General features: G+C 37.2%; 1 protein-coding gene across 1 annotated transcript in view; it reads left to right on the top strand.

The window, feature by feature from the left end:
• Window positions 1-26,266, top strand: part of phlpp1 (PH domain and leucine rich repeat protein phosphatase 1) — an 89,927-nt gene that overhangs the window by 38,508 nt on the left and 25,153 nt on the right. Inside the window, exons 2-4 of the mRNA XM_020921702.2 lie at window positions 13,811-14,007; window positions 18,003-18,128; window positions 21,656-21,804. Of these exons, the coding sequence (XP_020777361.2) occupies window positions 13,811-14,007; window positions 18,003-18,128; window positions 21,656-21,804 (472 nt within the window). The remainder of the gene's footprint in view (window positions 1-13,810; window positions 14,008-18,002; window positions 18,129-21,655; window positions 21,805-26,266) is intronic.

Below are 26,266 nucleotides of genomic sequence, written 5' to 3'. Positions count from 1 at the left end.
GAAGTGACAGTTGGGGTAAGGCTACTGCTTTAAAAATATATAGAATATAAACAAATATTTAAATCCATAATTAGACTTGTTTTGAAAGTGCTTGTCACGTAAATACCCTTCAGCACTTCTCACTCATTCTCGTGTGTGGCAGACAGTTAGCTAACCACAACCTGTCTCTTCACATCACTTCACATCATGCACACATAAAAAGAAGTCAGGGCAGGGACTTGAATGAACAACTGACTTCCAAGCACTAGATAGAAAAAAAGAGAAAAAAGAGGAGAGAGAAGAAGGAGCATCTTTTAATTACCTGCCGCGCACTTGGAGGTTGACATATGTGGGCCTATCATGACTTCCTCCACAGCAGAAGGCCAGTGCTATCTGTGAGCTAACAGCTGGCTCTGCTCCGTCCACCGCCTGCTCCCTGTCACTTTGAGCTCACCGTCTCTTGATAAGCTAATTTGGGCAGCGTGGTCATAGATTATTTGATTAGATGTGTTGGGGGAGTTCGTTAGGCCGCCAAGTTTGCGGTATGCAAAGTTACATTCGTGTTGGAAATGAGGGCAGCACAGTTTATTGCTTATGTTCATGTCATGGTATCTATAAGTGGAACATGGATATGATAAAGAACAGCTTGAACTGCAAGAGTGTTGGATTTATGTACCTTATTTTTCAGACTATAAGTCGCTTTGGAGTATAAATCGCACCAGCCAGATATGTGTAATGAAAAGGACTAAATGAAAAGAATGAAAAGAAAAAACATATGTAAATTGCATCGGACTATAAGTCGCAATTTTTATTAATATAAATTTATATAAAATCAGAGACCAGGAACTGACATTTCATCTCGAAAGGCCAGTAGAGAACAATAGAATAGAGAACAACAGGCTGTTATATGAACAGTTATTCAGATAATTAGAGCATAAACAACAGAAAAGAACAAGTTTACCAAACTCTCCATCTCACTCCAAATCACTAAATCCATTGAATTCTTCATCCTCGGTGTAACTTCTGAGCAACTCCACGACCTCTGGAAATAAACAGAGCTCCAGCTCCTCTTCTGCGTCGCTGTCGTCAGACTCAGCATCAGTTCCAGTTAGAATTATTCCGGTCTTTCTGAATCCTGACAGGATGGTTTGGGTTGTCACTGAAGTAAGTAAAATAAAAAATTTTCAGTGGTACAGAATTAATGGTGCAACTGACTGAAATGAACCCAGACAGGACAGAGACTCTTTCTGCAGGAGACATGCCCAGTAGAGCCAAGTGACAGTGGTACAGGAGTAATAGGAGTAGCAGATACTGGCACACAAGCAAAGACTGCCCTTTTGCAGCTTTCAGTGTGAACATTTTAATACATAAGTCGCACTAGAGTATAAGTTGCAGGACCACCCAAACCATGAAAAAAAGTGCAACTTATAGTCTGAAAAATACGGTTATCATCTTATTTTGATCTCTACTGCACTGTTTCGTGACTGTAGAAGGAATTTCAGGTGTTTTTTTTTTTTTTTTTTTTTTTACCATTATAATGTTGTTACCTCATCATAAACATATGTGAAATTGTGTTTTGTTTGTTCACAAATGTTTGAGCTTTATTATAAGTCTATTTACATCTCCATAGCTCAAAATGCTCTGTTCTACCTTGTGATGTTATGAACCGGTAGTTTTTAAGTTAATAGCTACCTTTTACCTTTTGTTCAATAGAGATTCCAGGGAAGAAATTATCCAAATGATTCTAGTGAAGGCGTGTGGAGTTTAAAAACACAGTCGAGCACTCCCCGTATTACCAAATGACATCACAGGGTGGGACAGGGTGAGTGTTTTCAGTCTGAGAAATGGATTCAGTCTAAACATGCATGGTTTGTGTGTTAAACATGAAACAAAACACAACTCAGTACATGTTTTTGATGAGGAAACAGCATTATAACATAGATCTGAAAATAATGTAATATGAACCCTTTAAGTAAAAACTAAATTGTTACAAATAAGACAGTTTGAGCATATAGGCAGCTTAGATTCAGCTATTAGTCCATGTCTTACCAACCAACTCATCACATCTGTCATCGCCTATAGACCCAGCACGGCGCACGCATGCTCCGCTCCACTGTGACTTATGTGGGTCACTGGTGCCCGGCGGTACTCCCGGTCCGTCCTGCTCGAGAGGTATGCACAGCGCTCATGTCAGCCTGTATTTAACTGCCCGGATGCCACTTAACCCGAGCATGTTATTACTCGGAAGACCCCCAAATCAAGAGCTTTCGATCGCGTAAATAGGAGACGGATGGAGAGGGGTCGGCCTTTAGCGTTGATCACTAACAATGATGGATGATACACGCCGGAGGCCAGTTTGTCAATAGCGAGGAACACACAAGAATGCTTAGTAACCGTGCGGTGTTTCCCTGTGTCTCTATGGACACTCTATAAATTGTAATCAGAAGCGCGGTTGTGCTGTCTGCTGCCTGTCAGGAGCAGCTGTTGCACATCTGCAGCCCTGCTCTCGTGCACGCTTCACAGGGCCTCAGTCGTGAATTCAACTGAAAACTTAATTGTGTCAGCTGATGTAGTATTACCGCGGGTTCTAGTTCACACATTTATTTACTGATTACATAAGAATTTGAATGTTTGACTTTATTTTATTGGTTGAAATTTATGACTGTACAGTATGGTGATTATAATTTGGAGTGTAACAATAACTGAAATATTGTTTTGTCAAAGATCTAGCAATAATATCACGGGCCATCGCAATATATCAAATTACAAGTCTCTTTGCTTAAATTCATTTTTATAGTGCAGCAATAGTTAGTGCAGTTAAACAGAGGGAACTACATAGACCATAATGCTTTGCTTTGTTTAACTGCAGACTCCATAAAAAAATAACTGTTTATAACCATTTTTGAATGTTAGTTTTTTGGATGATGACAGAACAAAAGTCTTTTCAAGGCATTTAAAAGTTGTTAGCCTTCTCATAATATCGCAATAAATATCGCACCATGAGATGCACTTCGAAAAAATCGTTATATCCCTAATTATAACTGAATAATGATCTCATTATTTTGATGATATGCTATTTTGGTAATATTGTTATATCTGAATTCAGTAATTCTCTAGTAATTACAGCTCTTGCGTCAAAACAGTCCCTTGTCCCCACCCACTTCTCCTATTGGTCAGTCAGTGTCATGCTCTGAGTGAGTGACAGTTGGATTTAATTAATCACAGTCTAGAGCAGTCTACATCATTACAAAAGCAAAATTGTGGTTTGACTTTTTTTTTTTTACATATTGCCTACTCTTATTCCAAATGTTAAATTGAATATGTAACCGATTATTTGACAAAAAGATTCTGTAATTATTATTTTAAATTTCTGCAAACCTACTATCACTAACTGTAGTGTCATAGTCAAAATATTTTTTTTTATCTTCTGAGCGACAGCTACAAAATGAATTGGCCTTTTGGGATGAATAGTTAACTGATTCTGATTATAATTCAGCTGAGGTCTGGCTTACAAATCAGTCACATTGATCTAACAAGAGAAAATTATGCAAATAACAGCTCTAATTTCGAATACTATTATAACTTGCCATTATCCTGTTTTTCATAAATTATTATAGGTTGTTCCAGGTGTTTGCGTTGCCTTGTAAATATTAAACCTTAAACCCTTGCTCCTAATACCTGCTTGTTTATTCCAAAGATAGAGGATCTAAACAAAGTTACACAGGTATTGCATCACACAGCTTTATCCAGGATCTACAACCCCGAAGGAAGCCATCTTTGTACTCCCACATCCAGACACTCTAGAATTGACCCATCCCCTTTGTACTGTAGCTATTTTGAACCCACTTTGTATTCGGAGAATTCAGGATGAGCATCATGCCTGACATCACAGCTACACGTTTATTTTCACTATGGGAGATGTCTGGCCCTGTAAACTTGTTGTTTGATTGTTAAGTTAGATTTTTTCAGTCACACAAAAATAAGCAAAGCAAGGCAAGTTTATTTGTACTGCACAATTCATACACACACAAACCTTCAGTCATATGCACAGCTAAACAGAACCGTAGAGGCCTGTCTCACATCTTCAGGACGGCCATTCCAGGTACATACATACGTAAGAATGTACATCAAAATACATGCGCAATGCAAATTAAGTAGTTTTGTTGAAGACTCTTGTACTGTTGAGGTATGAGGTTGAAGGGGAAATTGGACACTCCAAACAGGAAAGCCCTGCACAGTCTGACAATAGAACTCTGGACCTTCTTAAAAGGAGAGCGCACTGACCATTATGTCACTGTGTTGTCATTTCAATCTGATGTATAGTATTACTTCAAATGAACAACAGAATTCACAATTTGCATTTACACAAGTATTTAGGTAATAGAATTGCACTGGCTATAGCAAACTTCAGAATATCCTGTGTAGTATCAAACCTATATTTGATTGTCTGATTTCAGATGTTTTCACAATATGTATTGTATTTTATTTTGAGATGGGGCTCAGCTAGATGTTACATAGTTAATATGCAGATATTTAGTGCCCTATTTAGACTGTGGAAATTAGAAATATAAGTCGTTTAATAATGTGGACATTTTCTTTTGAATATTTTATTTAAAAATACAGTATAATGTTAATAGTGTTGTAGTCAAGACCACACTAATCGAGACCAAGACTGCTCTTGAGACCAGGACAAAACCAAGACCTTTGATGGTTGAGACCGAGACAAGACCAAGACTTTTAAAGGTCAAGACCAAGACAAGACCAAGACCATGGTCCATTCCACATTTATTTGAATTTTTGACAGATATTTATCAATATTTTTATGAATTTATCTCCATTTTATCTGATTAATGTTAATTTAGGCTTAAAATAAGATAAACAAACTGCACTGCACTGAAACACTCTGCACCTCTTTTTTGGACCCTCACCCACAGTTCGAGAACCCCTTATTTAAGAGAACTTCTACTGGCACTTTACAGAAAACTGTGAAGAAAGTGCAGAAAGTGGGTAGGATTTTTAAACCTGTTTTTTTCAAGTTCCTAACTGGAGTTACATTTTCTTAACGGTTTTGCAGTGATATTTAGCCTCTGCACATTTACCAAACTTACGTCGTGACAAATACAGATGCATTTGTGCACTTCTATTAGGCAAACTTCATTCACATGTCGCAGAAGTTTATTGATGACAGCAGCGGCCGTAATGAAATATGATTGCATTCGTCGAGTGTCAGACAGCGAGTTGGAGACAAGACCGAGTCCAAGCGAGGTTGAGTCCAAGATGAGATCAAGATCATAAAAAAAAAAAAAAAAAAAAAAAAATGGTTTCAAGGCTGGTCTTGAGATCAAGACCGGTATCGAGTACTATGACACTGAATATTAAGATAAAGCGATATAGGGAAAACATACCTTTGCTATATGTATGTTATCATCATGTTATCATCATATTCTTGGAAAAAAAGCTAAATAGCTTAGACCTCTGCATTGTATTAGTTTATTTCAGTCTTCTCTTAAAAGTTTATGCTCTTGGATAGTTTTAAAATGTGCTCTGTGAACTGAATACTGATTTGAAGACATAAATCATGAACAGCTTATTAATATGTCATTTTATATTTGAGTGAAATCTGTATTCCTTTCTGTGAACAGATCCTGCCTCAACCAGCGCATATAAACAGGATACCCATGCAGGAGTCCCACCCATGTCCGTACGCGCCCCACTTTACTTTCCCATGGTACTTCAGATTGATGACCCCCCCAATCCTGTCATCCAGCTTTCCTCCATTTTGAAACGCTTATTAAAACCAGCATTCGCACGCACAGCACTTTCTTTAGACTTCTTATCACCAAAATAATCCTCTTCTATCTCCTCTCATTTTCAAAGACCTCTTTTTTCCTGCCTGTCAACGTTTCAGGGGGAACAATTAGATGGATGCGCATATGGAGATGGTTAATCACTGTCGGCGCGTGTGTACGGGTGTCGGAAACGAGAAAAAAGAGATACAGGAGAAGAATGGGAAAGGCTATGGAGCAGGAGAGCTGGTTCCAACAAAAGCCTAAAAATAGTAGGAATAGGCCCATGTGACATATTGAGGCTAAAAGCTTGTGAATAATTTGTCTAATGCAACACATACCCTCTCCATGAATGCGCTCACGAGAATACACTCCCACTGCTAACCTCAGCAGGAGAAGTCAGGAAGCCGGCATAATGTAAGTCTGTTCACAATGATTTTAAAAGGCTATTGTGCGTAAAGACCCATTACGACTATAATCTGTTTTTCAGGGGTGGAAAATAACTATCGCGAAGTACTCACATTACTGTAGTTGAGTTGATTTTTGCACTACTTTTGTGTAAACTTTGTACTTGTAATTGACTATAATAATTCTAGTCATGTAACTGCTACATGTATAACAGTTAGTAGCAGAGTCATTTTTTTTACAAGTCTCAAGTAAGTCTCAAGTCTTTGACCACAAGTCCGAGCCAAGTCCCAAGTCAAAGACAGAGCTCAAAGTAGACGACTTGGACTTAAGTTGTCATTTCAAGTCTTTAAACCAAAGTTAGATGTTTAATATTTATATGATTTTTAAACTCAATAGTACTTAAAAAGTCATGGTATATTTATGTATGAGTATTTATATAAGAGTTGTAGAAATGCAAATGTTAAATGTCTTGACAAGATCTTAGTGTAAACTATTATAGTCAGAATAGAAAGAATTAAGATTTAAGAGTGCTTAACAGTTATTTTGTCATGTAGTCTGCACTGAAATGGAAGGATCATGTTCTATGTATTTCCTTCTATTTCACTGTATTGTACTTTATATTACAGTACATTTCTGTAGTACATTTTAGGATAACATATCACAGTACTTCAGTTCCATCCAAAGTACCAAACAGAAGTGGGAGGGACATGTTCCAGTTTGTTCCTGTAAAATTCAGCACCGCATTTATCAACTGTAAAGAGAAAAGTATTTTCTAAAAACATATTTTTTAGGAGAAGTATCTGGTCTTCTCAAGTCCGAGCCAAGTCCCAAGTTACTGACCTTCAAGTCCAAGCTGAGTTCCAAGTCTTTGTCTGTTTTATCAAATCGAGTCTCAAGTCCTAAAAATAGTGACTCAAGTCTGACTCGAGTCCAAGTCATGACTTGCAAGTCCCCACCTCTGGCAGTTATTAAAGTACCAAGTCCTGTCTGTCTCAATGCACTGCTATCTCACCTTTGTCTCTGCTCCTCAAAGAGTAGCTTGCTATATTACTTTGAGTAGATTATGCATTCTTTGTACTATTACTTAAGTAGATGTAGGTCACAGTACTTCAGTATATCACAGATTATCTGGTTAATAAATGATTATTAGTGATTATTCAGGTAACGCTGAGGGCCTGTCATCCTACATGTTATATCAACTTATCGTTTAATACATAACAGATGGAACAATAATTATGGAGGTTAATATTTACCACCGGTACTTTTCCTTTGTAGTAGTGGTAAATATTTGGTTAATTTTCTGTACCACAATAATATTTGACCTGTAAAAGGTCGAATTATGAAGTTCTATCACTCATTATTGTCATATTATGCAAACTACTTGTGTTGCATTCTGTTATTTATTTATTGCAGCTCATTTTTAAACAATTATGTACATTTGCTTTATGGTTTGATTTCAGTATTATCATTTATTGTCTATATTTTCTTCAGCCATAGGCCTACAGTTATGATCTAAAAAAAATCAATAACCGACAATAAGTCATTTCAGTTCAAACTGTACTCCATAAAATGTTTTTGTTTTTATTTCCACAGACTGTTTATGCATCATTAACTTAATTTTGTAATCAGAAAGTTAAATTTCATAAATCCACTCACAGATTTCGTCATCTAATCGACTTGAGTAAATTATAGTATTTCGCAGTTGTTTAATTATGTTGTCAATGATCTGGAAAAATGTTAAACTGTGATGTTTCTCAAAATAACCATACCATTTTTCAGTACTCTTTTCACCACTGTGTTTTTTTCTTTAAGTTAACACTGTTTCTTATGTAACTTTGCTTATCTATCCTTTCACTTCTGCTAAAGGAAAATTGAGTCTCATGTTTAACTGGTCTTATCGTGGCCACCGGGCTGGAAGTTCAAATGAAAGAGGACACCTGTTGTGTACAGTATGTCTGCTGGGTTACATTGTATTGTTGTTGACATACCGTTTAAGCTAACAGTGACTCAGCAGGATACATTTGCTATTTAGTTCAATTTTTGCTATTTAAACAACCCTAGCTCATAAACTGACAATAAAAGGCTAATTCCACTTTGTGAAACAATTTGGGAGACTCAGCATGGCTCCATCTATTGTTGTTGACTGAAATAGTTTGATTGTTTACTTCTGATATACAGCAGGCTCATATTTGTACTACTTTTGTGTAGTAAATTTATACATATAGAAATAGACATAAAATCACATGAGATAATTATTTTTTATAAAATGTCATATGTGTTCTCTCCAGTGTACACAGTAGTTCCTGTTATATAATTTCCAAACAAACTGAAGCAACAATAGATACATTCAAGCGTAATGTTTGGTCAGAACTTAAACGGGACTTTGACATTTAACTTTTTTGAGCTTTTTATCATGTTATAGTGGTGTTCCCTTGTCATTAGCCTTCTCAATATAATTTGATAAATACATGCATTTTTTATTTATTTTTTTGTCCTGTATTTTCACCTACTTCTGTTCTGCAGTTTTGAACATGAAGTGAAGAGGCCCATTTCTATTATGAAACTGTTTTATTGATCCGTCCAATATTGTGTCTTTTTGCAACGGACAAAATCCAATAATTGTTCTACACAAAGCGAGTTTACAATTGAATATATGAAAACATTGTATTATTACTTTTACATAAATGTATCCCCAAAGTACATGTTAAAGGTGCACTGTGTAACTTTTTGGTGGGTCCGTCATCTTATTGTTTTTATGGATATGTAATTGCTCTGCTTAGACTGTTCCACAATGTCAGTTTAAACACATCTACCTTTCATTCACTCAATTACAGGTGGTTTTATAGCTCAAAAGTACCTAGAAAAACAACATTCTGACTGTGAGCGGGGCTGCCTAACCAGTAATTTGGCCTGGTTTGTTTTCCGTGATGATAGAAAGATTTAATGCCATGCTGTGAAAAATTCTAGACATATTTAATCCTTGTTTGTTTGCTATAACATTGGCTTACGGATGTCACTCTAAACTCAAAGTTAGCAGTGGTAATTGGTCTGCATGTCAAAGTAATAGACATAACATAGTTCCGTTTACAAACTCTGCTAACTCTTGTTCCACTGATTCAAACTCTCCTTTTATAGTATTCTCAGTGGAGTGGATAGGAATAATGACCCTTTAAAGGAAAGATAAAAATGTGTGTTTTCATTTGCGCACAGTGCACTCCACTTACTTCACAAGAGCGTTTAAATAGTTGTGGAAATGAGCAGTCCTCCACCCGGCTCTTGGTGACATTTCCAGACACAATCACTATGTTAAACACGCACGCCAGGAAATTTAGATAAAAAATAACTAGTCCAATTAAAGCGCTTATATTATGCTGTCTTCTGATCTATGTTATAATGTTTCCTCATCAAAAATGTACCTGGAGGTTTTGTTTCATTTATATGTTTAGCACACAAATTCTGCATATTTTGGCTGAATTCTTCTTGTGATGTCATGTGGCAATACAGGAAATGCTCCACTTTCTTTTAAAGCTCCAAACACCTTCACTAGAATCATTTGGATGATTTCAACCCTGGAACTGCAGTGTCTACTCAACTAAAAGTAAAAGAGAGACTTGAAAACTACCACTACATGACATCACAGAGTGGAACAAAGTCTTTTGAGCTTTGGAGATATAGAGAGATTAATAATAAATGGTTACCCAAAAATGTTTGAATGAAACAACAACTCCGGATATGTTTTTGGTGAGTTAACAGCATTTTAACATGGCCTAAAGCTCACAAGAGTCAAAATTTGCGTAATAACCAGATTTTTTGAAATGCAACTGAAGTCCGTGAGCGATGATAGTTGTGTCATGGTCTGAATGTCCCAGTCCCAATAACACATCTGGAGAATGAGTCCCCAGATACCCGCTGCATGTGACAATGCAGTCTGATTTACATTAGGCACAGAATATGAGAGACTTTCAACTGCATGACGTAAGAAACAGCCCGGCAAATATTAGACATGTGTTTAGACGTGTACTCACCCATTTCAGATAAGCAGCGATGACAAATGGCCCCTCTGCAGCGGACTAGCACATGTTTATCCATTGTTTTGGTTTCTGCTACGTCAAAGTGAAAGTAAAAACTAACAGAGCTCCAGTTTGCTTATTTGTGCTTCGTAGAGCAAATAACTTGTGAGTTGCGCATTTCCTAACATGTTTGAACATCATTTGCTCAGAGTATGAGAGATGTCACTTATCCGTGTCTGCCAAAAGTGTGGTTATATGTAGGGATGCACCAATTAGGCATGGGACGATATTGAAATTTGGTGTCATGAGAGAAAATTTATGATTAACGTTTGTGTCGCAATAATTATTAAAGTTGCTGACAGTGTAAAAATGTTATGGATATGAATAATTATAATTTTAATATTATGAATAAGTTCCATGTTTAAACAACTTTTATATAACTGTACTGCGAAAACAACTACGATCTAGAGAAGGTCATGATGCATAAGTAGCTTTTTTCTACACATTTTTGTGATTTATGGCGATTAACTGTGTTGGTGACTGTTATATAAAATGTCCTACGAATGATTACTGCCTTCCCTTTTTATCACGATATTATTGTTTATCGTCCCATCTCTAGCACCGATACCATACTGGTGTCGGATATCAGCTCTCATATTGAAAATTTTGATGCAGCAGATATCGGTTCAGTCGATTTAGGGCTATAAATTTTTGTAATAGGTGCGTTACTTGACAAACACCTTGGAATATTTTTCAAAGTTGCTGCATTTGGATATTTATTTATTGTCTGTTAAATTGAAATAAATCATAGTTTTACTTTATTTAGTCTCTGTTCTAGTATCAGTTGGTATCGAGGATCAACAGAGGTTTAAAGCCAAAGTATCGGCATTGGTATCGGAACAGAAAATCTGGCTCATATTGCATGTGTAATAGTTTTAGGTGCAATGTAATGTTCTCACCTATTCGGATCTTGGACGTGCTTGTAGACTGGAAGAAGATGATTTGAATTTTCCTGTTGTTTAGTGCTTGTGGATGTAAACAGAGTGATTGTTCCACATCGTAAGCTCTGTTTCTTTGTATGCCTGGCACAGCTGTTGCTCCACACCAGACCTGATCACCTTTGGTTCACAGCATGACTCAAAGATCTGCGTCCGTGTGTTATTATGTTACACATTCGGCAAACAGACGTTTCGCAAACGGGCTATCGATTGTGTCATGAGCAGAAGATTAGCCGCTAGCACACAGAAAAGTTCAGGGCCTGTTTAAAAATAGTACCCAGTCTAACTTTGCAGAAGCAGAGGTGGAAAGGAGCTAGGTACTTTAATTTAATTATTTAAAATTGTCTAGAAACTGAAATGTGCAGTTTAGAAAGGAGACATAAATCAACTTCTGTGAGCTTTCGACAGCGTTCCCTCATGGTTAGCTTGCTCAGAGTTGTATGTAGATTGATTTATGCATGTTTAATTAATCCTCTATTGTCCTGCAATTGAGGCTTGAGTGCTTGAAAATTTGAGTTTGCACCTACCTCCTATACCCACCCACTTCCCTATACTAATTAGCATTTATTCAAAATAATTAGACTCTAGATCACACATGTAGGGTTAAAAAAATGTTGCATAGCCACTTTTAAAAAAACAAAAACACAAATGAAAACACCTTCCAAGCTACAGTGAAATTGAAAGCCACTATTAAAAGTTAATAATACTTATCTACATTAAAACTTAATGTAGAACTTATCAGTTCTACATTTTTTAACTGGAAGTCAATGATCCAATCTTGATTTTAGATCAATTCAATGATTTATGTTTATTAAATACTTGAAAAAAGCATAACATGTGATAAAAGTATTACTATAGTAGCATTTTAAGTAGTATTAGTTCTGTACTTTTTCTTATTGTGGTAGTGTTAACAGCACACAGTCTATTATTTTTAAGTATTTAGATAACAGATATTTTCTCTTTCTGCTGCATTTACTTTAAGAACATAACATTCTTAAATCTAACCTTTCCTCTCACTTACTCTGTGCCAATTTAAAGAGTTTATCTACAAATTGGAACTCCCCAAAAACAACGACTCTAATCTGGCATAGTAAGTATAAGACAATATTGAAATGATAGGGGACAAATTGAAAAGATTGGTGGGGACTATTTTTCTTTGCGGAGGTGGAGGCAGACAGAAAGCAGGTGGATGTTTAGACAGAATGATAAAAAGTGCCCTGGTTGACAGAACACCTGATAAGCTGCCGGACTGACAGGTTTGGCTGGTAGTGAGGCAAAAGGGAGCCGGGCGTTGGGCAAGCACGCTGTAAGCAGTGAAGCAGATAGGTTAAAGGCAATAAAGATACAGAGAAAGAGCCTAATTTAAGAGGTGAACCCCGCTATTAAAATTCAGAAAGCAAGACGAACTCTGACTGTTGTGTGAAGTGGAGCGTGGATAGTTTTAAAATATGCCGGCCTAATTTACTGGGCTGCCTAAACAGTCCTGTAGGAGTAGCTAACTTGCTGAGTTAAAGCCTTAGGTTCCTTACAAGAGAAGTATATTTATCTAAAAAATATAATCATTATTTTGTTAATATTATTTAGTTGTATTTTATTTGTTAACGAATTTTCTGAGCCAGACACAGAGGTAAAATGTCTTCATGAAGGACAGTGCTATTTCTATAATACTTTGAGTAATCGGAAAATCAAGTTAAAGCCCCCACCATTTGCCAGGCTGGCGCCACCTAGTGCCTCTGCTCAATTTCATTTCTCTCCAGTGACTAGGTCAGGAATCAAAATACACTAGACAGTTCGCAAAAAGTGCAAGTTAGGGCACCAGCCAATCAGCGAAGAGCCATATATTCAGTGTTGTCAACGATTCCCGAGATCGAGGATTTAAAGCTGGAACAAAGAGAATGGTTGGTGAACTTCATCAAGGGGAAAAACATTATTGTCCTTCTTCCTACGGGATTTGGGAAAAGCTTTATATACCAGTTAGCCCTGTTAGCGGCACATTACATATGTGACTACCAAATAGCAGCGATTGGTTAAATGATAAAAAGTACCTGCCTACCGTCGAGCAAACGAACACTGCGAGGTCAGACAGTTTCTAAGAAGTGAAACCGACTGATGAATCAGGCTACCCCACCACATACTTTTCATTAAATATAAATAGGCTGGATTTAAACATTTTCGAAAAAGGCATCTTTACTGTGATTGGGCTTGCAGCTCCACAAACCTGTTTCGTACTTGGATTGGAGGAGACCTGTTTTCCCTGCTTGTCACCAAGGAAATATTGTGCCTTTGGCTATAAAATTCCAGAGTATAGCATAAATCCTGTCTCCATAAAGAATGTTTTGAAGTATGGTTTCTAATTCCATAGGATTACTTTTTATACCTGAATTATGTTGCTATGTTTTTCAGTTGTACATGGATTGCATATGGATGTTGTTATAGACAATTTTCCAAAGGCAGGACCTAAAAACAAATTCTGCCACTTGTAGGTTGTAGTTTATTCAGCATGTCCATAAAGTCAATGGGGGAACAAATTCAGGCATCTATTTCCCATCAGCATTCCCCCACACTTTAACAGTATTTAAGCCAACAAGACTTTTAATCACCTCATCTGTCTCCCTCTGTCTCGTCACAGGTAAACCGCAGACGGTGGAGAGCTCGGAGCGCGTCCAACTGTCTGGCACATACAACGTGCGCAAAGGGAAGCTCCAGCTGCCCGTGAACCGCTGGACCAGGCGACAGGTCATCTTATGTGGCACCTGTCTCATAGTCTCCTCTGTGAAGGAGAGCCAGGCGGGCAAGATGCACGTCCTGCCACTCATTGGAGGGAAGGTACGTGTGACTCACCCAGCTCAAACCAGAACTGAATCCCAAACAGCTATTTTTATGGTGGGGTGATTTATGATTTCAGCAGTAAATCTCCAATGTTGAAGTCCCTCTTATCATCGCCCACAAATGCCCTAAATTGTAAAACTCGTCCTTTTCACCTTGATGAACTGTTTGTCCTTTGTTGTGAATTTTCGCCCAAGGTGAGACAGAAATAGTAGCTGTAGCCTGGATTGGGGCATTCAATGTTATTTCAAGGCACAGCTCACACTATTCTACAAATGTACTCCACACATTTAAGATTTTATTCAGTTTGGCTTTCAATTTGAACACATTTTTAATTATTTGACCACAACTACTCCTATTAAAGGGCCTATATTATGCTATTTTCTCGTCTTGGTTATAATGTTGTTTCTTCACAAAAACAAACCAGGAGTTGAGCACATGTCTGAGTAACCCTTGATTATTAGTCTGTCTACATCTCCAAAGCTCAAATTCTCTGTTCTACCTTTTGATGTCAGTAGTTTTCAAAAGGTAGCTACCTCTTAACTTTTGCGCAGTAGGGGGAGGTAATTCCAGGTCTGAAATCATCCAAATGATTCTAGTGAAGGTGTGTGCAGTTTAAAAACACAGTGGAGCACTTTCTGTATTATCACATGACATCACAAGGTTGAACACACTGTTTTCAGCTTGAGACTCAAACTCAGTCTAAATATGCAGCATTTGTTTGTTAAACACGTGTGAATGAAACAAAACACAATTCCCGGTTTGTTTTTTGTGAGGAAACAACATTATAACATAGATAAGAAAATAGCGTAATATGGCCGCTTTAATCTACAATTTCAAAACATGTCCGCCAGTCTGTCGGTCTGTCTGCTGTTATGCTATTGAGTCCTGAGAATTGACCTTTACCTGTTTATTGCTTTATGGATCCATCTATCTGCCAAGGCCACTAAATAATCTCTGAGGGCTCTCGTTTAAAGCCCTCACTATTATTTGCCTCTCACAATTGACACTCCATTTCCCACCACTCCCTCTTGTCCAGCGCTGTATTCTGTCCATGTGGCCCTGAGTGAACTATGCATCCATGTAGGCTTGAATATGTTTTATTTGAATACTATTACTGACTAGTGTAGACTCAATACTCAATACTAGAGCTGGAAATCACAAGGTCCCTCATGATTTGATACCAGGGATGTAACAGTAACCGAAATATCGTGATATTGTAACGTCGAAAGTCTCACAATAATATCGTTGGCTGTCACAATATATTGAATTACAAGTTCCTTTGCTTAAATGCATGGTTTAATAGTAGTAACAGCTTATGAACATCAGAAACTACATATCCCATGATTCATTTCAGTGCAGACAACATGAAGATATCTGTTTTATACTTGAATTCTTGGGATTATTATGGAAATATTTCACAACAAAATCTTGTTAAGGTTTTAAAAGCAAAAAAAGTGTCCCATCTACAATTACATTAGCCTCTTCAAAATATTGCAATAAATATTGTACCGTGAGATGCATATCGTGATAACATTGTACCGTGAGAATTGGATATCTTTAAATTCCTATTCAATACACGATACATGGTTCATGAAACGATATTATTGCATACGATACTCTGTGATATACAGCTGTTTTTTTAAGAAGCAGAATACATTTTATCAACATATTACTTTGTATATTACTTTGTTAAACAACCACTTGTGCAGCATTAATATGAAATACATCTATTTTAATCATCAAAACTGAATTTGTCTAGTGTATTGCATAAATAAGCAACAACATTGTCGTGTAGTCATGATAACTATACTGTATCACCAAATTTTGTATTGCGATTTATCGATATTTTTATATTTTTGCACACTCCTCTATACCAGGATGATGATGAAAAAAGCACTCTTTCTATAGTCAATAGAATGTGATATTCAGCATTAAATCACAGTACTTTTATATTACCATGTGACCTTTCATCTGTGTAATCCTTCATTCAATCGTTCCATAGTGGTCCATGGGCATATACTAGTCTATGTGCTCTTATACTTGTTCTGATACAGCTGGGGATCACTCTAAAGCTATTCAGAAAAGGTTCATTTCTCAATACCTGCTCAAATGAGTATCTAGTTTCGATACTAGTTTCAGAATCGATTCGTATCTGACCATGCACCCTTACAACTAACCATCTGTTCATTTGCCATGTTTCCCATAGTATGTCCACTTCTCCATATTGAATACACTTTTTAATGTGTGTCTGTGTGTGTAATTTATTTTCACGATTCTTCTGGTTGGATGCACATAGTTTTGGGCCCTGCAGCTAGCATGAGACATTTTTAAATCCATCATATTGATAACATAGTTTGTATAAGATGTTCATTTCATAAATCACACAGCATAAGGCTGAACTGTGAGCTACATTTGTCTTGCTAACATCATGCTAACTCAGCATCGTGTCAGCGGGGTAAAGTTCTAAAATAAATCAATATACAACGCATGATACGTTTTATTACATGTTGTCGGAATGGGAGATAGTTATTGAAGGTGGGAGGTGTTAAGGCTGTGCAATTACTCAAATTTCAATTAAAAAAAAGGTTTTGAAGATATGGGCTATGTAGCTACCAGTAGCTTCTAAAACATTAAAGGGGCTGGACCCATTTTTCATATAAAAGAAAGTTAAATTTATCTTGCCCCAGTACAGATATATTGTAAAATCTTAAGAGTTAAAATGAGCTGTCTGCATCTGACTAAAACATGCTGTATCCTCCATGAACCATGAAGTACGCTGGTAGCATGCTAGTTGTTGTTAGCATTATTATGGTGGCCTTTGAAAGTTGTGAAAAGTGCTCTTAAACTCATCATGGTGAATAATTAGGATGCTAGGAAAGTGAGGAATAGCATACATTTGCAAAAAAAAGAAAAATTAACCAGTTTGTTGATCACATTTTTAAATCGTGTATAGCTCTGTTAATAATAAATGCCTAACTTTTTAACAGTACCTAAATATTTATAACTACAATTTTTACTCTATCCTTAAGAGTATGATGTGCAGTACCACACTGCAAAAGCTATGTTTCATTAGTTTCAGTAGGTCACGCACATGCCATACACTCATGCATGCTTTAAGATGTTTCATGCTTTTGGTTGACTGGGTCTGTTTACCCTGTAGCTACTATTGAGACATCCATGTGTCTACTGTTTTTTGTTTCTCAGCTCAAGTTTTCCTCGGAGTGCTCCGGAGATGCTACATTTCATGCTCCGATGTGTATACTTATGTTTGTGTGGGGGTGGGTATACACTCAATGTATGGGGATCTGCCGGTTTTATTAGGACAACGATTAGGTTCACATGAAGTAAATGTTTTGTTTTTAGATCACATGAGGTTGAACATTAATATAGGACAGAATATAAGAATCCCAAAATGCATTAAATTATTGGAATCAGAACTGCAATGTACTACATTACAAATAAACCCAGGTTGCCAGTGCCTTAGAGAACACATCCACGTTTTTCTCATTCTCAGTAAATGGAGCACATACTGCAGCACCAGAGGCTGAACCAGCACTGATTAATGACTGACTGTAGGGGTTTAGGTAGTGAGTATTCAGATCAGAGAGAGTTTGTTTAGGTTTTTTTTTTTTAACCAACTGGATTTCATTTTGGAAACTGGCAACCAAAATGACAGACTTGTGTAAGACTTATTCTACTTTCTGATTGGATAATTGTCTCAAGAACCTAAACATCAAATAACAACATTAATAACTCGTGTCCAATGTTTTTGTAATTAAGAATAAATCAGCATTATCTGTAGAAACCATGTATATTTGTTTTGAGCATGTCTACCTTGTATCTGGAGACACAAATAGGTCATGTTGTGAAATTTACAATCAAAATCTTACGTACTGTTCCTACTCAGGTTAGGATCTGTCTCCAGGAAATTAATGTATAGCAATGTAATGTCCTCAAAAAAAAAACAAAAACTTGTGTGTTTGTGCCTGCAGGTGGAGGAAGTGAAGAAGCACAGCCACTGCTTAGCCTTCAGCTCGGCCGGTCCCCAGAGTCAGACCTACTACGTTAGCTTCGACAGCTTCACGGAGCACCTGCGCTGGCACCGCCATGCAGCCAAGGTATTGTGTGTACAGGATAAGAGTAGACATACGCTCCCCATGCTCCACTCACGGGTCAGCTGCATTGTACATCCAAACATGCATGACTGCCACTAGAAAAAATATGTGCAAATGAATGGAATTTTACAGTTCTTCACTACATTCTAAAGAGCTAATTGTTTTAAAGGGCCCATATTTCTGATCTATGTTATAATATTTTTTCCTCATGAAATACATGCCAGGAATTATGTTTTGTTTCATTCACACAATTGCATATTTAGAAACTACATATCCCATGATTCATTTCAGTGCAGACAACATAAAGATATATAAGCAAAAAAGTGTCCCATCTACAATTATATTAGCCTCTTCAAAATATCGCAATAAATATAGTACCGTGACATATCATGATAATATTGTACTATGAAAATTAGATATCATTACATCCCTATTCGATACACGATACATGGGTCATGATATGATATTATCATGATACATGCGATACATGCGATAATCAGTATATTGCACACTATGATACTCTGTGATTTACTGCTGTTTTTTTAAGAATCAGAATACATTTTGGCAACAATATTTCTTTGTTAAACCACCACTTGTGCAAAGTTAATATGAAATACATGCATTTTAATAATCAAAACTGAATTTGTCAAGTGTATTGCATAAATAAGCAACAAAATTGTCGTGTAGTCATGATAACCATACTGTATCACCAAATTTTTCTATCACAATAGATCGCTGTGTTGATATTTTTGCACATTCCTACTCGATACCAGGATGATTAAAAAAAAAAAAAAATCCATAAACTCTTTCTTTAGTTAATAGAATGTAATTTTCAGCATTAAATCATAATACTTTTATATTATATTTAGACCAAGTTCTTCTCTCAGGCTGAAAACATTGCTCCACCTTCTGATGTCTAGTGGTAATACAGGAAGTGCTCCACTTTGCCAATCCCTACTGTATTAAAGGTAAAAGGAGCTGTTAACTTGAAAACTACCACCTCATGACATCACAAGGTTGAATAGAGCATTGTAGACTAATAACTTGTGATTACTCTAACATGTGTGAATGAAACAAAACACAACTCCAGGTATATTTATGATGATGCAACAGTATTATGACATGACTGAAGGCTCACAAGAATCCATTTTGTGCAACGTAGGACTTTTAAATTGAGCAGGGTGTGAGGTCAGAAAAATGTTGTTAAGATGACAAATAATGCAGATAATATAACCTGCTTTATATTTAACATGAATGTAAATTCTGGGTCAGTCTACATGAATCAAAATCTTGCACACGTTTAGAGAGGCACTATGTAACTTGTGTACTTATTTTCATGAAGTTTATTTCTTTGCCTGCAATGTTCCTCAGTATGACATTTAACTTATATACTTAAGCAGGTGATAATTACAGTTTGGAAGATCATAGTAAGAAGGCATGTTTTTTCAAGATTCAAGAGGTTAATGCCGCATTATGGAATATTCTAGGCAGAGAAACAATTATTCTCATCGAGAAAAACTGGTGCAGACCCTCCACCAGCCAGAAATGAAAAATGCAATTGTTGTTAGTTAAAAGGACTTTAAGCCGTAAGATTCATATTGGCAACATTTGTGGATTTTCTGATGGGTCATTTATTTCAAACAAATGTCCATAGAATTATAGACTACCCCCTCACCTCACATTTCTAGAACACAACCGATTTGCTGACAGGACAGAAAATTGTGTTGTGGTTCACTTTGTTGTTAAAAACCCCCACAGCAAAGACTTGACTCTCTCCTTTCTGTTGAAGTAGGCCATAGCCAGAAAACCTCCTTTCTAAATATTAACAGGGACGCGCATGTCACTGGCACCCAGAGGGCCCCTCAGAATAGCAGGCTGTGTAGAGCCAGCACGTGCCCTGGTGCAGCCCTCAGCCTCTCCCTGACACTACCACTTAATGTCTACTAGTATACACGAGACGGGCAGAGAAGACAGCCACTTTTACTGGCCACTTCTGCATGTTTAAAGGGCCCGTATTACACTATTTTCTGATCTATGCTCTAATGTTATGTTCTCATCACAAACATACCTGGGGTTGTGTTTTGTTTCATTCACACATGTTTAACATACAAACCCTGCAGATTTAGGCTGAGTTCTTTTCATTCTGTTCCACCTTATCATGGCATGTGGTAATACAAGAAGTGCTTCCCTGTATTTTTAAACTCCATGCAACTTCACTAGAATCCTTTGGATGATTTTAGCCCTGCTCATCTCTACTGAACAAAAGGTAAGTGGTAGCTGTCCACTTGAAAACTACCATATCATGACATCACAAGGTGGAACAGAGCATTTTGAGCTTTGGAGATGTAGACAGACTAAAAAAAAAGGGTTACTCAAACATGTGAATGAAATAAAACCCAACTCCAGGTATGTTTTTGAGGAGGTAACAACATTCTACCATAGCTTACAGCTCACAAGACTCAATTTAGCACAACTTTAACAGTTGACACAAGTTTTTAAGTTTTTCTACAATTTTATTTAGTACATTTTGCTATCTTTTAAAATCTGATTAAGTCCAGGTTTAGTCTTGGGCTAATCCTGCTTGTATTAAGAAAGTCAAATATATTTGGATGTGGTAATTGTTGTGATTAGTTTGAGAACTACTGTCATACAATGTTCAATTTGATGGTATTCAGGAAGTTTTAAAAAAAAAGTACATTTGCAAATTACAAATTGCGTTTGTTCTAATCAATAAATTTATCTGATCAGCCCAACACTTTCACTTTCTCAGTAGGTCTTTGATTACCCTTACAGTCCTAGTTCCTAATTTGGCCGTTTTAGTATTAGGGCTTTTATTATTAGATGTTGTTTGATATCTTGGTTGGCAAAGATTGCACTGGATAGACAGATACTTAAAAGTGCACTCTGTAACTTTTCTGATAAAGGGTCAACTTGCTTGTTTGTTGTTTTTTTCCTGAAATGTTCTACAGTATGGCATTTAATTTATCTTTTTCCACAGAGACAAGCAGACCAGCTCACAGGTTACAGGTCCGATCTGTGGAGAAGTGGACCTGTTCACATTAGTAATGCATGTTTTTGCTGTAGTTTGAAAAAGTAAAACACCTATAATTGAGTAAATACAAGATATTTGTCTTTAATGGCATACTGTTGAACATCCTACACAAAGCAAATAACACCACCATTGAGACAATCAGCCAATAGACCCTCCACCTGAAAAGTTACACATTGCACTTGCACAAATGTTAACATTTTGACATTGCATTTGTACAGGAACCTCCCCACCTGTCCACACCTATCACACTGTAGTGTTTAACTGGGATGCACCACTCGAGTGCAACTTTCCTCTGCCTCTGTAATCCTAAGAAGATTGGCCATTACCTGACATTTGACCCTTTAGTGGCAGGCTGCACACAAAAGCAGCTAAGCCCCCCGCGCTGCAGATAATCCCGTTTAAAGCCACGCTCTCTTTGTCTTTGCTGTCACCTCACACTCGGCTCATTTTCTCTTATCCTCTGTGCTTCTTCATTTAGATGGTGTCCCAGAGGATCAACTCGGTGGATCTGTCCTGCTGCAGCCTGGAGCAGCTCCCTCCCAATCTGTTCTACAGCCACGACCTGACGCACCTCAACCTCAAACACAACTTCCTGCCCTCAGACCAGAGGCTTCAACAGTTACAGAGGTACACTGACCGCACTCTGAGTTCATAACATTGACCGTATAAAGAAGTGGACTAAGGGACTGCGACATCTCTCATAATGTTCGGCTCCAAATGAAGCTCACAAGGATAGCAGCTGTAGGAGTGAGTTTGGAGCCAAATTCTACATTTGGAACAGGAATTTATTTACGAATAAATAGTAAAATAAAAACTGGAGCATTAGAGCATTTTAAGACCAAAATGACTAGGCTCAATGCAGCAGTTACAGAGAGGAGTGACAATTCTTTAATATGTGACGCCAGAGTCAGTGGAACTGGAAGCACGTTCATGCCAACTTCCTTTTTGGAACATGACGGTTACCTGGTTAGCTATGTCCATTTATATATACATTCTATGGTTCATAGAGCATCCACATTTGTCTATGATACAGTTTTGTACAGGTTTGTAAAGGAAACTAAGTAATACCAGGCAGATTAGTACTTGAAATGGAGACCTCCGGGAAAATCAGGTGCCACAGTGGGGTCGCAGTGGCAAAAATTTTTGTTGTGTCTTTACGTAGGACACTTCACCCACATTGGAGAGGCTGATGGCTCAGACTGACAGCCTCTTTTTTGTCAGTCTGCCCCAGCACAGCTGTGGCAGTAGCTTACCGTCACTGAGTATGAAGTGAAATGAATAATGAATAATGAATAATGCATGAAATTGTTAAGCATCTGGGAAAGCGCTATATAAAACAAATGCATTTTTATTATTTACATTTTTAAGACTAGATGCCAACTCAGTAGAGCTGCCAGTAAGTTTGTTGTATTGCAGATGTCTAATGAACAAAATGGCACAGTGTATATGCCTATTATGCAGATATACAGAATATAGCTTAACTATCTAATAAACTATATATTGAAATGCATTTATTCCTAAAGTGAGCCAAGAAATAGTTGCTGTTCAGAAACCAGTCATGTAAAAGTGAAAATTCTGTTTTCTATTGAAACATAAGGGTTTAATTTCAGAAACACACTGTTAAGATGAAAGTGTTTTAGAATTTTACACAATAAATCTATCCAAAACCCCTGAAAAATAATAAAGATGGATTTTTCTGAACACCTGAACCTAATCAGCCAAACACAAAAAGAAAAAGTTTGGGCGAGACAGAACTTGAGCCACTTTACCTCCCCTTTGCCACAATAGAAAAGTTTGGTCTACACAGAATAATAGGCTGGCCAGACACACCGCCTGGTCCTACTGGAAGCAGTGGGTCACGGCTGACTGCTTCGTACCCCATTAGCATTCGTCTGCTCGGGCTCTAAACCTGAGCAGTCTAAGGAGCAGAGTTGCCAAGTTTGCTCCTTTATTTCATCTTTGGGCTTCTTTTTTTGGAAATTCACTTGCAAATTTTGACAGTTGTGGGGGGCGTTTTTTGGAGCTTGTTCTTGAGCGGCACTTACACATCATAAAAGAGATGATTTTATCCTCTTTCCGTCTGTTTTATGAGAATAGACCCAGTAAAGAATGAAATACAGGCTGTTAACATAATGCTTAAGCAGTTTTTTATGTTAAATATGCTATATGTGATGATGGGAACACACAACATATAACAATTGCTTATTTTTTAAACCTATTTTGGTAGAAGGTCACTTGTTTTTTGTTTTTTTCCCAAAGGCTTGATTGCTTGTCACTTTTTGATAATCTGGCAACCCTGCTCGGAAGTGTTCCATTGACACATGCGACCCCCAAGGAGACTAGCCAGATCTGGGCTACGGCAACAACCAAACTAGCCCAGCCAAACTAGCCCGTAGCCCGGCGTGTCTGCGGGGAAGCTTTTAATGTGCCCTGGACAGTCTTGCTCACTCTCCCAATGTGGACGCCATCTGCTCCATGCTTATCACGGTTACAGATTAGAGCCCACAGCCAAGACTCAGGCCTGTGTGTGAGTGTATGTGTGTGTATATGTGTATATATGAGTGTGTGTGTGTGTCTACTGTACTGCTTATATTAGTATTCTGATACACGTGCATGCCTGTCAAAGCTTTTCATCCTGTAGATCATTGCCAGAAAAGCTTCATTGTTAATTGGTTGACTTATAAGGATTTGATACATGTGAAGTGGGTATTTGCAGTTTTGATTGAGTTTTTTCTATACTAGGAGATGCTGGAGGTTACACTCGGTTTGTTAGAGGCCCTGTATCCAGTTCTTCCCAAGTATCTTTGCAATTTGCATTGTATCGTATAAGCAGCTCTTGAGGTTAAACTCAAGAGCTGACGTTAAAGTCAACTGTGTACTGTCCGCATCTAATTAAAAGGCATTTTACTGTACTAGAATCAAGAGGTGCACGGTTAACATGCTAGTTGTTGTTGGCATTACTTTGACAGCAAAACTATTTCTTAGTATCGCAACTGAATTTGAAATTTGAGTACCATGACAACAGTCTACATATGACAGCTCTATATAGGACTACTGCAAAATTGATTTCTCCTTTAAAATGGCTGCACTAGCAAAAATCCTGTAGCTACCATACATTACTAATAGATTTTATGATGTCCTACCAAACGTGGGACTGTATTCTTCTCATATCTAATCCTTGCAATCGAATGATAGCGTTGCTAGGAAGCTGATGTTAGTGAAACAACTCATAATAAATAGCTCCCCCGCTGGTCAGAAGCAGTAACATCCATTTAGCTCTCCAAAAATAAAAAAATAAAAAACAAAGCAGGCTCATCCACTTTTGACCCGGCATATGATGAAAAGAGGTCATTAACGACAAAAGGAGAATTATTGCTGTTAAAAATAGACTTGTTTTGGCTGAAGCGACTCTGCAATTCAACTCCTAGGTCCAACAGAATTGAGTTTTTGTACTGTGCTCTCTATGGTGTCTACATGAATGAGGGTTTTCGCTTGTGTTCTGTATCAACACAGCTTTACTCTGTATTTTCACAAGTTGAAAGGAATGCGTGAACCTGCCACATGCCTCCCCCTGCTTTTTTTTTTGGTCCTTTTTTCTCTTGGGCCAAATAGTAACAGTGGGTGATTTACTAGCCTGATATGCATAATCAGTTGTCTAGGTTACGGGCCTGAAACACAGAGGTTACCAGCAATGGAGAATGGCTTACCCACTAACCATATTGAATCCATTCTGTTTGTTTACACGCATCTGACAGCTGAAGAGATAAATGCATCAACTATCTTGATGACAGGTACTATAGAAAAATAGCAAGTACATATATGCATCTGTGACATTTATAGAAAATTCTGACCATTCATTTACACAGTGTTAGAAGTTAGCCTACCCATATTCCTGGAAGAAACGATTTAGCACTTTCTGCCCTCTAATCGGGCTGTTTAGCTTGTTTTGATCCCTTGTTAGTAACTAGCTAATCCAGAATTTACTCTCCTATTATATGAAGTCATAAGCAGTTTATTTATGTAAGAGTATAGGATCCTAGAAGGAAAACATGCACGCATAAACATTACAAAACATACTATTGTTTTGTTGTTCTACTTTTTAACCAATAAAACGAAATGTGATGGGAGATGGGAGTAGCAATTCTATTGTATTCATAAGAAATATTGATAAAACTAATCATTTATGTTAGTGACATAGCTTAATGTATAGCCCAGGGATGTCTAATTTATGCGTCCAATATTTATTGGCCCGCAGTCTTCTTGCTGAACTGGCCCAAATGAGCAAAAATAATAAGATTATATTATAAAATTGAATTTAAAAACTCTGCTTTGATAACTTAAATGAAACTTGATCACTTAAACATTTTGAGGTGACATGAACGTTCCAGGTCTTATTAATGGTGTGGTAGCTCAGTCAAACTTACGTTAAATACAGCATTAACTTCATTGACCTGCATTTGTGGCCCACACTGTGTTTGGACACACTGTAAATTGGCAATCATTATTTAGGCTTCCCTATCTTAACTAAACACTACAAACCTATAAAATACTTTGATGCCACTTGGGATTTTCGGCCTTCTGTGGTTTAGTCCAGCAATTCTTAACCATAGGCCCGGGGTCCAAAGTAGGGCCAGAACCACCTCCTTGTAAAATATAATGCATTTTATGTGAGATAGGGCCCGAGGCTACTTTATACATAAAACGTCGGGCCCTGAGATTGAAAAGGTTAAGAACCCCTGGTTTAGTTGATGGTGTGTGAGTCATCCAAAATGTGTATTAATCTTCTAAATCATAAATTTAGATTGACAAGTTGAATCTGTTTTTTTTCTGTAATATAAAAACATTATTTCCTAGTTCTTGTTCTGCGTAAATAGTTATTTTTATAGTTTTTAGTCAACAGAGTGTTTGTTTAGTTGTCCACACCCATAATACCACGTGAATCTGAATTATTATTAGTTTTAGCTTTTAACTTCCATTTCGCTTCACAGTTACTAAATACCCTTCAAGGAGCAAAACAATTGACTTGCAAATTAACCCATGTTAGATTAATTACTCCCTCATTAACCTGAATTGCCTGTTAGTGATCGAG

The sequence above is a fragment of the Boleophthalmus pectinirostris genome, unplaced genomic scaffold, assembly GCF_026225935.1.
Source record: "Boleophthalmus pectinirostris isolate CB_2022bp ecotype Guang Dong unplaced genomic scaffold, ASM2622593v1 HiC_scaffold_16, whole genome shotgun sequence".
NCBI lineage: Eukaryota > Metazoa > Chordata > Actinopteri > Gobiiformes > Gobiidae > Boleophthalmus > Boleophthalmus pectinirostris.
Note: the sequence above shows the minus strand (reverse complement) of the source record. Positions and strands in the feature narration are given on the sequence as shown.